The sequence below is a fragment of the Sceloporus occidentalis genome, unplaced genomic scaffold (assembly GCF_023333645.1).
Source record: "Sceloporus occidentalis isolate IW3139 unplaced genomic scaffold, rSceOcc1.0.p SCAF_8, whole genome shotgun sequence".
In the NCBI taxonomy this organism is placed as follows: Eukaryota; Metazoa; Chordata; class Lepidosauria; order Squamata; family Phrynosomatidae; genus Sceloporus; species Sceloporus occidentalis.
The window spans coordinates 48,403,704-48,420,059 of NW_028316988.1; the positions used below are offsets into that span (position 1 = coordinate 48,403,704).

Consider the following 16,356-nt stretch of genomic DNA (forward strand, 5'->3'; position numbering starts at 1 on the left):
TCAGTAATAGGCAAAATTAAATGGCTATCTTCATTATTATACATTATGTGAAAATAAGCTGATATTCAACCACTTTATATATTAGCTGCAGAATGCCTCTTTCTTTGGTGCAGAATGTCAGCTCAAAAGTGCAGAATTTAGATTTTTATTTTTAAAAAGTGCACATAAAAGCCATTCTCCCACAGACTGGGGCTGTTCTAAAGGTGGAGGCCCCCACCTACCTGAAGGGCAGGGATGCGATTCTGTTGGTTTGGAAGGATCTTTAGGGACACTGTTCCCTTGGTTTCTTTCTAGTGAATAAAAGGAAAGGAAGAGAATCAAGCCCTGGAATGAGAAGCAACTCATGGCCAAATACAGAGTGAGGAGTTGGAAAGAATATTGTCCCCCCAGAATCCCACACCGGCTGCTGGGAGTTTCTGGGAACTGTAAACTAAAAAAATAATTTTGTTTCAAGCCCCCACAGAATCAGCTTCAAACTCTTCTGGTTGAAGCCATCCAAATTACAAAGATAGCTGAGATCCTGGGGTTGCTTCCAAAAATGCTGCAGAAGCAAAGAGCTGCAGGATTTCCCCAAAAGCTGAAAAGATTGGCTTACAAACACAACCTCAAGAAGGATCCCATGGCAGCCACTTTCCAAGACCATAACCAGGATTCTTTCACCCCCTTCAAAGGCGTAAATGGCTGAACCAAGTCTAGAGATGCAAAGTTCTACTTGAGTCCATTCTGTTCTCCTTGAGTCCATGGAAGGAAAGATGACTCAAAGCCAAAACAGATGTGACCCTAGCAAATCAAATCTGGATTTACCAATGTCCTCTCCTTCCTTTCAAGCAGCTTTTGGAGGCTCTAATTTTAACTGGAACAGGTATTAAAACCTCTCATACAACCATCCCCATATTGCTCCACCATTCCATAAAAGTTGGTATCTCACTCACACTCATTTATAGCTTAAAGAAGGGAAAATCTAATCACAGATTGCCTGCATCATGTTTTTTATTCTAAAGGATCCTGGCTTGGAATGATGAAACCTGCAGTGAGCAGCACTTGGAAAAGTTATTTTTGTGATTATAACTCCAAGAATCCTACAACTAGCACAGTGCGGGATTCTGGGAGTTGTAGTCCACGGGATAACTCTTCCTAGCTCTGAGTCCAACACATGAGGGGATTACCAGGCAGAAGACTGATCACAGCTTCCAAGGTATTCAGTATCCATACAGAGTCAAGGAGAATTGCAGCTTTCCTTTTCTTACTGAAAATCCCAATTGTATATGAGTACCATTTCGAGCTGTGAATTCACTACCTTTCCCACACCTTCTGTCCTAGATTTTTAGGGAAAGTTGGCCTACCAGTAAAACAATGTAACCTTCCACCAGTTTGTCAGCAATGCATAACATTCCAGATACTGTTGGAATCCTTCCCCAGCACAATTAAATGGCGAGGGATGACGGGTGTTACAGTCCAACATCATCTTGGGTGGAAATGTATTTACCATTCCTCACATACAGAGTGAAATGATTCATGCTTAAATATACATTCTCTCTAAAGCTTGAAGAATCCACCTTCTGGAATGCAAACCATAACAAATGCTGACTAATTTATTCAAGCTCCCATTTTCTTGATCTCAGAAAAATATGTTAACCCCAGATTTCTGTTTACCCCAGGGAAGCTCAGATCCCTCCTCTTCTTGCCTCTGTACCTACCAGTATCTTCTGCAGCTGGTCTACTGAGTGGTTGGTGACACTCTTCCCATTGATTTCTAGGATCTCATCCCCAACATGAAGGGAGCCTGCCAGGTAGGAGAGACAAACTTGTGAGGCATGAAAAAAGGCAGACTGTGTCTGCGCAGTGCCAACAATAGGGGCTGGCCCATTACTTATTACTCCCTGAGGATTAAATGATACCCTCCTCTACTCTATGTGCAGAAGCCAACTAGATTAGCAGTTGAACCTTAGAAGCAATGGAATAGACACCTGAAGAAAGGGAGGACAATACAGCTTCATCTTTCAAGACATACAAATGGTCTCAGGAGGAACTACTAGGGAGCTGCCAGGCTCAGCATCTGCCAGCTAAGGTAGCTGCCTCACTCTGTGAAATGGCAGTCTGGAGAACAACAGTTATGACCCTCTCTAACTCATTCTGTGACTTCAAGTACAACAGATATCCACAGTTATTGCTTTCCAGCAGGGTCAGCTCTGGATTTGAGGACACGTTCAACAAAGCACCCTCCTAGGCCTGGGCAGCGGATTTGGTGGTGGAAGCCCTTTGATATTCAGCACTCCTTATATCCTGGGACAAGGGCAAGAAAATGCCTGCTTAAACTCTGTTTACCTTGCCTGTGAATCATTCCTCCGTGGAGGATCCTGCCCACCACACAGCTCTTCTTTTCGTTCAGCTTCAGCGTGATGCCCTGGAACAGACAGCAAAGCCTGTGACAATCGGCACTGAGAAAAGGTTTGGAAAGGTTGCTTTTTGGACTACAGGTCCTATTGTTCCCCAGCCACCATTGCCAGTGGCTAGCAGACTGTGGGAAGAGTTGTTCAAAAAAGTAACCTTTTGAAGCTGTGAACTAAGACTGCAGTATGGAGGCTTAGCTTATCTGCAAATAGCCCTCTTGCCCTCATAACAGCCCTACCTGGCTCATCTATGAGAGCAAACTCCCTGCCAACTATCCCCTGGTCCCTCTCCATTTACGTAATGGAACTCTCTTCTCTCTAGGCCAGGGTAAGCAAAATGGCAGTTCTCGATACTCCTTTTAGTCCCAGCTAGCATGGCCAGTGTTCAAGGATGAGAGGGGACCTGTGCCTAGCCTATTTTAGAGGTTGCCATGGGACATTCTTTCCATGGCTATTGGAGAATCAGGCATGGAGTCAAAAGAAACTACTAGCCCAAGGCACGATGCTTCAGCAAAGCAATGGCCCTGGACTTCATCCAGCCAGACCTAAATTCTATTGTTGCCTAATGTGGGAAAAGAATTGCTCAGGCTGTCCATCCTCAAATATTTCACTGCCTGAGGCAGGCACCTCACCTTGCTTAATGGACAAGTTAGCTTTGACTTCATCCAGTCCTCCTTGCTCTTCCAGCCCCAGAAGTTTGCCTGAAGGACTAGAAGTGCTACTTGTCCCCAGCACCTAGAACCGCAAAGGCTAAGGCACTCTCCCAGCAGCTCACCATGGGCTCCTCCGTGACCTTCTCAAACTGGATGAACCTCATTTTCCGCACCTCCCGGTCATTTGCGTGAGCTGGGCTGCCCAGCATGGCTGAGCCATTGGTGTAAATATCCTCAGTCACTGCATTCAGTGGGCATGGAACTGCCTGCAAAGGCCAAAAACAAACCCAGGTTTAGGAACAATGTCCAACAGGCCCTAACTTATCTTAATCTCTCCCTAGGAGACACACTGAGATGAAAGCTTCAGTCTAAAAGACAGTCCTTCTCTCTTCCCCACTTCCACCATTGCAACCAGTGTGACTCTCTTCACAGCAGCTGCTGAGACCTGAACACAGCATGCACCGCTGGGCCTGACTGCATAGTTGTCCCATGGTCCATCAAAAGAATACAGTGGACCCTTGTTTTATGTGGGGGATCCATTGCAGACTCCCTCGTGTAAAGCGAATTAGGTGCATGCTCAAGCCCCATTTAGATGAATGGGGCACACTCCCAGGGGCATGCGCCATTCATCTAAATGGGGCTTCCCATCTGCGTGATCTCAAGTCTGCGTATGGGAAGACTGTGTATGGGGTGAGCCAACTGTATAAGGAAAGCAACCCTAGATCAGATCACAATTTTGTTTCCATAGTGGTCAATCCAGTTCCCAAGCATAGCCTGCTAGCTGGATTTGAGTGCAACACCACCTTCCCACTTCCCTAGCAAGAGCCCTGCCTCGAAAACTGGAATTAAGCCACCATAACTAGTAGCCATGAATAGGCTTCTCCTTCAAAGATGATGACCATCGCTAAATATTTTGGAAGAGAATTATATAAATCCTTGGTTTTAAGAAAGTGTTCCTTTTCTCTCTTTGGAATCTCCCACTATCAGTCCCAGTGGTTGACCCAAGTTCTAGTGTTATGAATGGAAGGAAAATGTCTCTCAATCATTTTCGTTACACTATGCATAATTTAATAGAATCATAAAATCTTGCAGATCCATGCAGAAACACACAATTACACATTCACATAGCAGCCAGCTTTGGGAGGCATTGGTGGCTGCAATTGTTGCAAGGGGAAGGGGGGAGTAGAATCAAGCCCACTCACACAATATGACTGTCTGAGAAGTGGAACTGCAGTACAAGGGACCTATTGCATGAAGGCAGTAATGGAACAGCGGTAAGATTGAGAGCCTATTGATGGGTTTTGCCCATCAATTAAAATGTGCACTACGATATTGTGTGATATATATCATCCAAAGACAGTTTTATCCCATTAAAATTCCACTTTTTAAATAGCCTTTTAAGTCCAGAGCAAAGGAGCAGGAAATGTTGTTAATCAATTACTAGAAGGGCCTTATCTCACTCCAAGGTTGCCTGTTAACTTGCAAGCTGGTTCTAAAACAATTGAGCATGTTTAAGCAGTGTTTACTGTTTAACATCTTGACCTCAAGATGGAAAAGCAGCTGTGTTTATGGGCTGCTGCCAGCTTGTGGAGGTATCTAGAGACACCATCTTGTCCACTGCCTGTTGTTGCTAAAATGGCACCATAATCAGCCAATATGCACCAATATTAGTCTTTACAAGAGTCATAAGAGCAGAGGACTTTCTCTTTTAGATCAAACCAAAACTCATCCAATGTGGTGTCTCGGTTAGAGTACTGAACTGGGATTTAGTAGATCCAAGTTCAAGTGTCCCAATGATCTTAGATCAGTCACTCAGCTCAACCAACCTCACAAAGCTGTTGTATAAATAACATGGTGAGGAAAGCCATATGGACTCCCTTGAGCTCCTTGGAGGAAAGTGGAAATACAAATGTAGCTAATAAATAAATTAAACAACACAGTTCGGTTCCTAGCAGTGGCCTGTGTGATACTGCATGGAAACTCACAATCTGGGCCCAAAAAGCATTATTTTATATTGCCTGTCAGAGGTGAATGTTCACCTCACAATCATTTCTGGGTCAAATGAAACCACTGTTTTCCCCCATATGGCACAAAGTCAACTGAGCAATTTTTTCAATAGCTTAAAAGCAAGCAAGCAAAACAAACAAGAACAGCAACTATTGATAGCTTTCTATAGCAAAATCTTAAAAACATTTGGCGCTCCCAAAAACTGCCAGAACTGCATTACTTCAGGATTATATACAGAGATTTGTTGATTCAGCTAATAGTTCTGTTGCTACCATGAGAGAAAAGTCAAGTCAAGCGGTTCTCAATAAGAAACTAAAACACTCACTATTACAAGCAGAATATCTGCGCATTGCAATGGGAACCTTTTGTTGTTCACCCTCACTACATAGATGCCTTAAGGTTTAGAGGGAAAACATGTAACAGATTTACTACAGTGGTAGAATTCAAAGGTACAGCCGTGTTAGTCTGTAGAATCAATATGTAGAGCGAGCTTGTAGCACCTTTGAGACTAACTGAAACAAAGAAGTTGGCAGCATGAGCTTTCATAGATGGAAGTCTACTACGCTTCGATTTTTCTGAATGAGCACACACACAAACACAAACACATTATATATACACATTTTGGTTTTCCAGGTCAAGACATTATTCAAAACAATTGTTTTGTTCATCTTCCTCAATCCCATTTCTGGCACACCTGATCAGCTACTCCTGCCCAATGTTCTGCATGCATCTTGCCAGACTCATTGCCTTTTTCCATCATTCATCCCAATTCATCTCAAGAACAATATATCTTTCCAATCAGAGCTGCCCTTTACTGTCGCAATTATAAATGCAGGTGCTCCTGTTAGAGATTAGCCTACTGATTTTACTGCTTCATTTAACTGGAACAGTTTGGCACAGTAGCCAGAATATAAATCAGAAATGGCAATCTGCAGTAGATAAGGAAGGGTTTCTCAATCCCAACGGTTTAACAACAGCAGCAACAAAAGGCCTTCTTTTCCTCCAAAATTAGATTGCCTAATTAAGAAAGCTTCAGGAAAAAACAACAGTAGATTTGTGTATGAAAAGATAGATGTCTGAGTTTCTGTTCTGATACGGAAAACAAATTCCTAGGCTGAGCATGTCCTCAGAGACACCTTGTTCCTCAAAGCTTTCTCCACCTTCCTGAGCTAACCTAACTCAGATTGGTGGTGAGGATCTCTCAGTTAAAAAGACCCCACAAGCCTAAATCCTACCCACCCTTGATGTGGAATATGATAGTTGGAATATTTACAGGGGGAAAAGAGGTGCCCTTGCAGGCATCATGAAAACCTGGGGAACTTGGTGAAGGATCATGATGGCAGATCAGCTGCTTTCCATGTAGAACACCCCAAGTTCAATCTGCAAGATTTCCAATATAAGCAAGCAGTGGCCCTCCAAATGTTGATGGATGGACTGTAAATTCCCCTTTATCCTTCATCACTGGCTACCCTTGCTAGGGCTGAGGATGGCCAACATCTGGAGAGTATCTGGATTCTCTGCCCCTAAATTCAAAGGATCGGATAGGAACAGGGAATGGGGGAAGGCTTCTGTTGTCCACAGTGGACAGGTGCTCCAGTCAGAGTGTACAATATCAGTCTGCATGAACCTATGGACAGTACAATCCCATTTCCCAGATCTATAAAATCAAAGTAGAAGTTATAGGGAGGACCCTGATTAGAGATGTAATAATAATAATAATAATAATAATAATAATTTTATTTATATTTCCCACCTCTCCCTGCGGATCGAGGCGGGATTACAACAATAAAAACAACAATTACAAGATTAAAACTACAATGTCATATAAAATACACGCAATAAAACAATATACCATTACCAATGCAATGTAATGGTAATGGTATATTGTATGGAGTCAGAAGAACAAACTATAGCAAAGGACACATGTTTGAAAGTGGCTGGCTGGGGAAATCATGAAATTCGTTCTCCTTTAATGGCTTTCAGATGCAGCATGCCTTCTAATCAGACCTTGGAAATGCTACTCTGTTAGACTGCATCTGTTGCAAACTCCCAGGAAACATGGCCAAGGAAGTTGTCCAACAAAATAACTTTCCAAACTCTGCTTCAAATACCTATTTATGAATCAAACTGCAAAGGAGGGCTGGTTTGGGTTTTGTTTTGTTTTTGTCCTCCTTTGCAACCTCAGTGGTATGGCGTTTTGAAGAGAAGGTGAACAGCATGCTAGTGCTCCATAGCTAGCCCCACAGTCAGTTCTAGCACTTCTCATCTTCACCAGGGACAGGTCTGATTAAAGTGTCTTCATTTATTCATTAATGGGAAAGGAGAGGAGGGGAGGGGAAAGAAGGAAAGTACGACCTGATTCACAAACCTGGAAAGCAACAGACAGAGCCAGGAAATATTTTTTTATAAATACACTGCAGCTATGCACACATGTACAGAGAAGGGGGAATGATTAACTAATAGAGCTTAATATTTCAGTTAATAAGCAAAATGTTTTGGTGTCTGTCCTCAGTTGCTTAAAACAGAGGTATAAGTGTGTGCGCGCGCATGGATTTACTCTCTCTCTCTCTCTCTCTCCCTCTGCACTTCAATAATGGCCACTGAAACTGAAGAAGACAGCAATGCCCAAATGCATCTGGTGTTTGCTCTTCCCTTCATTTGTTTAGACCTATGGTCATTAATCTTTCTCCAGTAAAACATTTCATGCCCAGTGGACCTATTGTGTCTTCAGTACTACCAGACTGTGAACACTATGTATTTAGGGATTCTTGATCTACTGGAAATTGAATTTTAAAGTTATATAGCAGGCTTATGGGATCTCCCTCTCTCTGTCCTATGGATATTTGAGCCATCCTATTCCCCACCAGTGGTGGTAGTATTTAAGCTTGTGGGATGTACTTTCAGTTGTGAGGTCCACCAGTGCTCCATTCAAGACCCAAATACTGTGCATTGTAACAGAACCCATTCATTACAATATGTTCTTGCTTGGGAAACATCTCTCTCTCCCAGGTATTGTGATCATTGCAGATAAACTCAGAGGGAACAGGGAAGTCTATGAATTCTGACACAGGACATCCTTGCCCCGGTTCATCAAAAAGTCCCAACAATTCAGTTCCCATACTATAATCCCACAAATCCCGACTCCACTTTTCTGAATTACCCAGTTGCCCACTGTATGAAAAAGAGCATGCTCCAATCCCACATGACTCTTACTCTATCTGTGCATAAGTGAAAGAAGTGAAAGAGTCTTGTGTGCCTGGAGCATGCTATAAGGCAAACCCAAAGATAGGGAGAAAAGATTGCCAGAGCGATCTTCTGTTGAGCTGCATGAGCTGGCTGCCCTGTGTTGCAATCGCTCTGAATCAGTGTTCTCCAACTGCTGCCACCCTTATCTCTTGCAGCGGAGATGCTGGCCTGGGTTCAAAGTGCCCATCAGGATAGCTGACTCAGCCCAGCCTCCTCTCTTATCGCCTATTCTTTCCTTGAAGTAGCCCATGACGCAGCTCAGGGCCAGATCTCTGGACTCAGCAAAATTTCCCCAAAACACAGCACATTCCACCAGCTGACGGACTGGTCTGGTCAGGCTTTTCTCCAGTCACCCCCTCCCCAGCCTTCTTCCAACCTTTGCTTTTGGCTGAGGGATGGAAAGCTGAGTCTTGTGATAAGGACAGACAAGGAGCAGGAAGAGCTTGATCCAGAAGAAACATATTAAAAGTACCCATGCGCAGCTGTATGCCTTAGCTCTGTACAGCTACACACTTGAGCTGTGAATACATGCTGGGCTTCGGAGGTGAATGGACACCTAACCCAGCCCCAAGTATATCAAACTATTTTCACATGTTGGGTGCCAGAGTCTGACAACCCAGAACAGTGTTCAGCTTGAACATGGAAGCTTTGGAATAGCTGAACACTTTTATAAGAGTCCTCTTCAAACCTTTATGCTCAATGCATGCATGTCTAACTTTTCATCTGCACCCTCTTTCAAAAGGATTCCGGTACCTAGGTACAAATCAGGAATGAGCAGGGATATTGATATTCTCAAACATCTGAACATGTTTACATACACCCTAGTGGTATAGCCCTTTCAGAAGTAAGACCTGGGACTCATTCACACTAGGGAAATAAACCAGTTTGGAACCGGTTTATTTTCGTGACATTCGCACTTACTCCAATTGCAATCGCAGTTTGCAAGGGGGGCGGGGGGATGAAAAGGCCACTTAAACCAGTGCATTTGACACCAGATCCTTTAGTGGTTCTTTTTTTAAGAACTGCAACGATCTGCATCTCTGATAGTGAGAATAAGCTATTGGATTGATTTGGATTTCACTGCCACCATTCCGGAAATGGAGGCGCCTCCATTCCCATCCAAAATGGTGGCAAATCGGAACAGTGACCAGGTTTAAATGCAACGGAGAGTTAAAACGTAGTGGGAACACCGAACCGATTCTGAACAATTCTGAATCGGTGCAGAGATGCGAATCTTTCCATTCAAAAAGTAAGTATGAATGACCCCCTGGAATGGTCCATAAATTCATTATACTAATTAAGACCTGTTTCTGAAAAGGCCTTCCAAGATCAAATACTAAAGTATGCACAGTCTGAAATTTGAGTCCTGTCTCATGCTAAAGCATGACAGTCTGCCACTTTCTCAAAAGAGGAAGCATCTGTAGGAAGTTACAACCTCCACAGACAGCTACCAGAATGTGCCACCAAATGAAGCAAGACGCACCAGGCCAGCTCAGCAAAATTCAGCAGCAATGAAACCGTTATTAAATCTAGGAGGTGGCAAAGGGTCAACCAGTTCATGTTGTTCTGCTGTATACAGGGAAATCCTACATTGAAAACAAGCTAGCAGGCCTCCTTTAACACTCCTGGCTCCTATAGTCACATGCTACAATGGAAAGGTGAAGAGAGTGAACTGTTGTATTCCTACTCATTACAGGTGCCCAGGTAAACTAAGCTTTGGCAAATTAGTGGAGAACCTTTGCCCCTCCAAATATTTTGGACTGCACCTCCTCAAAGTCTTAACCATTATTGCTTTAATGGATTATAGGAACTGAAGTCCTATATTATTATAATTTTAATTATTAAAAATAATAATTAAAAATAGCCTTGACACACTACAGTTTGGAATGGAAGTACAACAGGTGAAAGATCATGAAAAAGTTACTAGAGTCCTCAGAAGCTCCCAGCCAACTCCACTATTCTGGAGGTTATAGTCCCAAAATGTAACCTTTCCAAGTTCTTTGCTTAACCTTAAATCCGTTTTGGCATGGCAAATGCCAACTGAGAAAAAAGATCCTTAATCTTTTCTAGCTTGACATTTGTCACTTGCATGTGTTTCTGCCCCTGAACTCTTTCAACTCTACTGTTGTACTAGATATAGGGGAGCAACAAGTGTGTTTTCCATTTTAACATGTTGGGGCTTCGTTGCATGCATCTACAATTAATACTGTATGCCGTTTGTGCCTGAAGAGCTTCCATTCGGTTTTGACAGCTAATGTGACATAGCAGTGTTGGATCAGGACATAGGAGACCCAGGTTCTCATCAACTTTGTGCCACGAAACTCCGGGGCAGACCTTGAGTTAGTCTCTCTCTTTTTCTTTCTCTCTGTCAGTTTGGTCTACTTTACAGGGTTCTTATGAGGATAGTTATGGAACAAGAAAGCCAAGTACACTGCCACAACCCCGTTGGAGGAAAGGTAGGATATAAATCTGCTAATTACCTTGAAAAGATATGATTTCATTGATACAAGCAGCCCTTCCACAGATGCTGGTCTCAATTAAGCCATGGTTTATTACAGTAGCCAATTCATCCCCTTGTGGCTATCCTTCTGGCGATGAGTGGCTCTGTACAGTTTACAGTAGGCCCCTCTTATCCACAGATTTTCTATCCATGGATTCAAGCATCCACGGCTTGAAAATATTCCAAAACACTATATTTTGATTTTCTATTTTATATAAGGAACACCATTTTACTATGAGCATCCACGGATTTTGTTATCCACAGGGGTTTTTGGAACCAAACAAGTGCTACACCAGTCCAAGGATGACAGATGCATAGTCTACTTCTGGAACATGGTACAAACTGCCAACACATACACTCTAATTGCCATAATCTTCAAGCATCCAGGGTCACATCCATGCCATGTTAAGATGGCAGAGGAGGACTTTATGGATGAAGCTAATAAATGAGCAAGTAATTCTTAGGCATAGAAACACAATCACTGTTATAGAGTTCTTTCCAGCATCTGAATGCTCAGGTATATACCTAACAATCAACACATGCAACCTGCTTCCAATTTGGGACTGCAAAACAGCAGATTATATGTATGGTTTTGAAAGGAAGTAATCGCTTCTGTTATTACACAAAAAGAGAGAGCAAGATCTCCTTTAACAGCTGCAGTAAAATGCAAAGCAGTGCATTAATAGGCTCAAACATTAACAAGACCGTTCATTTCCAAGTCATTAGTTCCTTTTAAAAGACATCTTCCTGGCCCAAAGGTCACACTTCCAGAGTTTTTACTGGTGTCTCTAACAAGAGACTAGAAAGCGGGGAGGGCGGGGGGGGGGGGGATGCCCTGATCTAGAAACAACACTTCTGATTTTGTTTCTGGCTGTTTCCACCTATTTGTACTCACAAGGTAAAAGTGCACCACATTTTCCAATACCAGTGGGTGTTTTTTGTGATTTGCGCCCCCAAAATGGGCAGTTTTTAAACTGGAGGTTCAGGGTACATGTTGTCCATGGGTTGCACTCACCCTTGCTCTACTGACTGGTGCAAGGTCAGGCAGAGGGATGTAATTCTTCACTAAGTTTCTTCCTGAATGAGCAATTCCAGCAGTTTTCTTCCCACTGTGAGAAAGTTGTCTTTCAGTCTTTCAAAGACTATTCACAATTTGGGACTTTCTGAACAAAATCTGCATGTGGTCGTTTTGCACAGAAAACTGCATTTTTCTGTGTGGAAAACAGTATCTCAATGCAGAAATGGTAATTCCTGTACAGAAAATCCGGGTTTTCTATGCAAATTGACCATGTGTGAACTTTACACAAAATAAAGCCTCAATTGTAGCATTTTTTGTACAGGAATTAATATTTCTGCATTGAAATATTATTTTTCCATGCATAAAATGCTGTTTTCTTTGCAAAACAACCATGTGCAAATGTTATCCAGAGTAAGTCCTGAACTGCAGAGATTCTTCTCAGTATTCTTCTTGTCAGGTTTTCTCACTCTTTGTACAAAAAGGGTTTTTTGACCATTTTCTGAATATTTTCAAATAATTTTTCCATCTCTAATTGAGACATTAATTTCTGTGGATGACCAATGATTTGGGACAGATTTCTTTATAATAGTCTGATGCTCACACCTGCTCCCTGATATGACAACTTTCTCCATGTGGTTATTGAACTTGTTTTTGTAAGGGGAGACATACCAATCTGTGCCCAACAGAGATGCAGACTGGGTACCTTGATAAAACTATGCCTACACTGTGCAGAAACAACTTGGATTCCAAAAATAAATGCCAGCAAATGTGGACAGAAAAGTAGTTCAGCAGGAAGCAACTGACTGCATGCCAGTGTCTATAAGTGATGGCCAAGAGAAGATGCTGTGGCACCTCCCCAGCTACTATTCTCAAGTCCCCTGGACATTCCTCTTTGTTCTGTTGGCACTATGCATGCCACAACGCCTGCACTATACCCCCTACTGCCAGTTTTCAGGTAAGAGTCAAGCACCAGCCCAATTTGGCCTGGCATCTTGAAATAGAATGGAACAAGGGAGGTACAATCTTTTACTTTGCCTCAGACAGCAAAATGTCTTGGGTCACTCCAGATCCCTTTAAATAGTTCTTGCCACTGCATTAACTACAGACAACTCTTCACATGATTGCCATCCTCACACAGGAAGTCTTTCAGCCAAGTGTTTCATTCAAACAGTCATCCAAAAGCATACAACACTCTGTGATCAGACTAGACGTAAAACAGTGATATGGAAATGGTGCACTAACAGGTGCATCATGCACAAGACCTGACAAAAAGATGAACAACTCTGGCAGGTCCCTCTTACATCACTGCTTTCTGATCTGTGTGTGGAACACACCACTCAAACAAGGCACTGACATGTCAAAAATGCTTCAGCAAAGAGTAACAAAGATAGTAGTCTCCCCAGGATGCCAATCGTCGTATCTTTAATTCAAAAGAAAGAAAATTAGACATGATTGCCAAAACCAGTCCATAGATATCCTACTGCAAAGCCATCAGAACTAGATATAATGAGATATAAACTACACATCATGCAGAAGATTTCTCTTCTCAGCTTCCAAACAGTATCAAGACCAGGAATAAAAAACTGGGATAGTGATGTTATCTGCACATACCCTACACACTTTCCTGTTCTCTCTGAGCTTAGTTGCAACCTTCACAATAGCTGGAAGGATGGATTTCTGCAGCAGCAATATACTGTTGTGAGTAATCCCAATTGCAATAGAAAGTATTTTGGAGGTGCTGGGGCTTAGATAGGCAATAGAGCAAACCCTTTCCCATCCCTCCTCCTGGCCCTCATGTTGTCTTGCCTGGCTCTGCAAGCAGCTGAATACAGCAACACTCTGCTGCTGAATAGCAACATGGATGTGAGAACTTGAAGAGCTTGTCATTCATGGATCAGGTCCAAAGCCTGAAAGGACCAAGACCCAATGCTTATTTCCCTCTGTTTTCCAGAGAACCATTCTAGGGCGCTGGAAGACTTTTCGGAACAGCTTTCAATCTACACAATAAGCAAGAATTGGGAGGAAAATGCAGGTAGTCCCAGAGGACTGTCAGGTGCTATTGGACCAGAGCAAGGGAGACTTTGGATCTCGGCCATAAGACTGACATTGACCAGGGCCTCCATGGACCATCAAATGCAACCCCTTTGGGATGTTGTCCTCCACCCCTTGCATTAAAACGCATCAGTCTTGATGGCACCACATCTGGGGAAATCAGTGAGTTATCCAAAAAACCACTGCTGCCATTATTAGATCCTGCAGAGAATCCCAGCTTGCCAGGAGACTTGCCGACTTGCCAGGTTCTGCCCCAGCCAAACGTCTCCCACATCTGTAACAGCATCGAGATTTCAGGTCCGTTGGATCCTTAGAAAGCCAACTGATCAACTTTCTGGAGAACACAGGAGAGCATGCAAACAGTCAAAATCCCTCTCTCTCTCTGCTAAAACAAGAGTGAGCCCCATGTGAGTATGGTGCTACTATGTGTGCGCTCTTCTAGTGAGCATGTTTTTGGTTCATAACCCAAAACATTACGTATGAAAGCGCTCCAGGTCAGCTGGAGCGACCGAGGGTTGTCTACAAGGGATTTGCCTAACTTAACAAATCAAGAATGATGAAGAGCCAACGTGGTGTAATGAACTGAATGTTGGACTCTGACTCCGGAGGCTGTATTCGAATCCTGGCTCAGCTATGGGAACCCACTGGATGACCTTGAGCAAGTCACTCTCTCTCAGCCTCAGAGGATGGCAAGGGCAACCCCCCCTCTAAACAAACCTTGCCCCCCCAAAACCCATGGTAGCCTCGGGGTTATTGCCATAACTCAGAAATGACTTGAAGACACACAACAACAACAATATGGTGTGGTATGGGTCAATGCAGGAAGGAGGATAACACCATGAGTGACCACACTGGGCGACACCAACCCTAGAGACCCCATTGAGTGACCACTGGGCCAACTCTAGTGACCCCATTAAATGATCACACTGGATGAAGCCAATCCTAATGGCTCCATTGAATGATCACACTGGGTGGCGCCAACCCACTGAGTGACCACATTGGGTGATTCCACCCCTAGCAACCCCATTGAGTGGCCACACTGGGTGACACCAACCCTAAGACCCTATTAAGTGACCACATTGGGTGGCTCCACCCCTAGCAACTCCATTGAGTGACCACACCAGGTGGTGCCAACCCTAAGACCCCACTGAGTGACCACACTGCATGACTCCACCCCTAGTAACCCCATTGAGTGACCACACTGGGTGACATTAACCCTAGTGATGCTATTGAGTGAGCACACTGTGTGATATCCCCTATTGATCCCATTGAGTGACCACACTGGATTAATGCAGCCCTAGCAATCCCACTGAGTGACCACACTGGGTGACACCAACCCTAGAGACCCCATTGAGTGACCAAAGTGGGTGACATCAACCTTAGGGACCCCATTGTGTGACTCCACCCCTAGCAACTTCATTGAGCGATCACACTGGGTGAAGCTATTGAGTGAGGACACTGGGTGACATCACCCCTATTGATCCCATTGAGTGACCACACTGGATGAATCCACCCCTAGCAACACCATTGAGTGACCACACTGGGTGACACCAACCCTAGTGATGTCACTGAGTGACCACACTGAGTGACGCCAACCCTAGAGACCCCATTGAGTGACCAAATGGGGTGACACCAACCCCAGTGACCCCATTGCCCAAAGGGACTGCGTCTCAGTGATGCCCAACCTCTGGCCTCCCAGGGGTCTTGGACTCCATCTCCCAGAATCCCCGGGCATTGTCCAGGCGTCGGAGGCTCCTGGGAGCTGAAGTCCAGAGCCCCGCAGGGCTTTGCCTGTGGCCCCTTCCCTTCCCTCCCTGCGGCCACTCGCCTCGGCCTTGGGCCTGTTGTGCAGCAGGTGCTCCAGGTAGAGGTCCGAGAGGGCGGTCCGGAGGCTGCTCTGGCTCCCGCTCTGGCCGGCCTTCAGCGTCATGGTGGCGGCTGCCTTCCTTCTCTCTGCTCCGCTGCGAAGGAGCCCAGCAGGGAAAGGGCTGCAGCAGCAGAAGCAGCAGAAGCAGAAGCAGCAGCAGCAGAGTGACTCGGCGCCTGGGATGGAGAAGAGGAGGGAAGGAGGCAGGGCTTCAGCTGGGAAGGAAGGGAAGAAGGACGGCCCTCCAGGAGGAGACCCAGACTGCAGTGAATGGGAGGCTGTAGAGCATCAACACACACACTCTGGCTATGCATGCTCTGTATGTGTGCTTACACTATACACACACACACACAGGTTCAGTATATGTACACTCTGTGAATGTGTCTGATTATATATATCTATATGCACACACACAGTATATGTATACTCTGTATGTGTGTCTCTGGGTGTATACACACACACACACACACACACACACACACACACACTATATATATATATATATATATATATATATATCCTATGTGTATATATGCTGCATATAAACACATACCCACACAGCTCAGTATATGTCTGCTCTGTATATGTGTTTCTTTAAATACACACACACACATACAGAGTAT

The 16,356-nt window shown here is 44.1% G+C and overlaps 1 protein-coding gene across 1 annotated transcript in view; it reads right to left on the minus strand.

Moving 5' to 3' along the window:
* Window positions 1-15,876, minus strand: part of MPP1 (MAGUK p55 scaffold protein 1) — a 29,333-nt gene extending 13,457 nt beyond the window's left edge. Inside the window, exons 1-5 of the mRNA XM_089536590.1 lie at window positions 15,695-15,876; window positions 3,166-3,309; window positions 2,326-2,404; window positions 1,698-1,783; window positions 222-290 (exon numbers count right to left, since the gene is read on the minus strand). Of these exons, the coding sequence (XP_089392716.1) occupies window positions 222-290; window positions 1,698-1,783; window positions 2,326-2,404; window positions 3,166-3,309; window positions 15,695-15,796 (480 nt within the window). The 5' untranslated portion in view covers window positions 15,797-15,876. The remainder of the gene's footprint in view (window positions 1-221; window positions 291-1,697; window positions 1,784-2,325; window positions 2,405-3,165; window positions 3,310-15,694) is intronic.
* Between the last annotated feature and the right edge of the window lie 480 nt (window positions 15,877-16,356).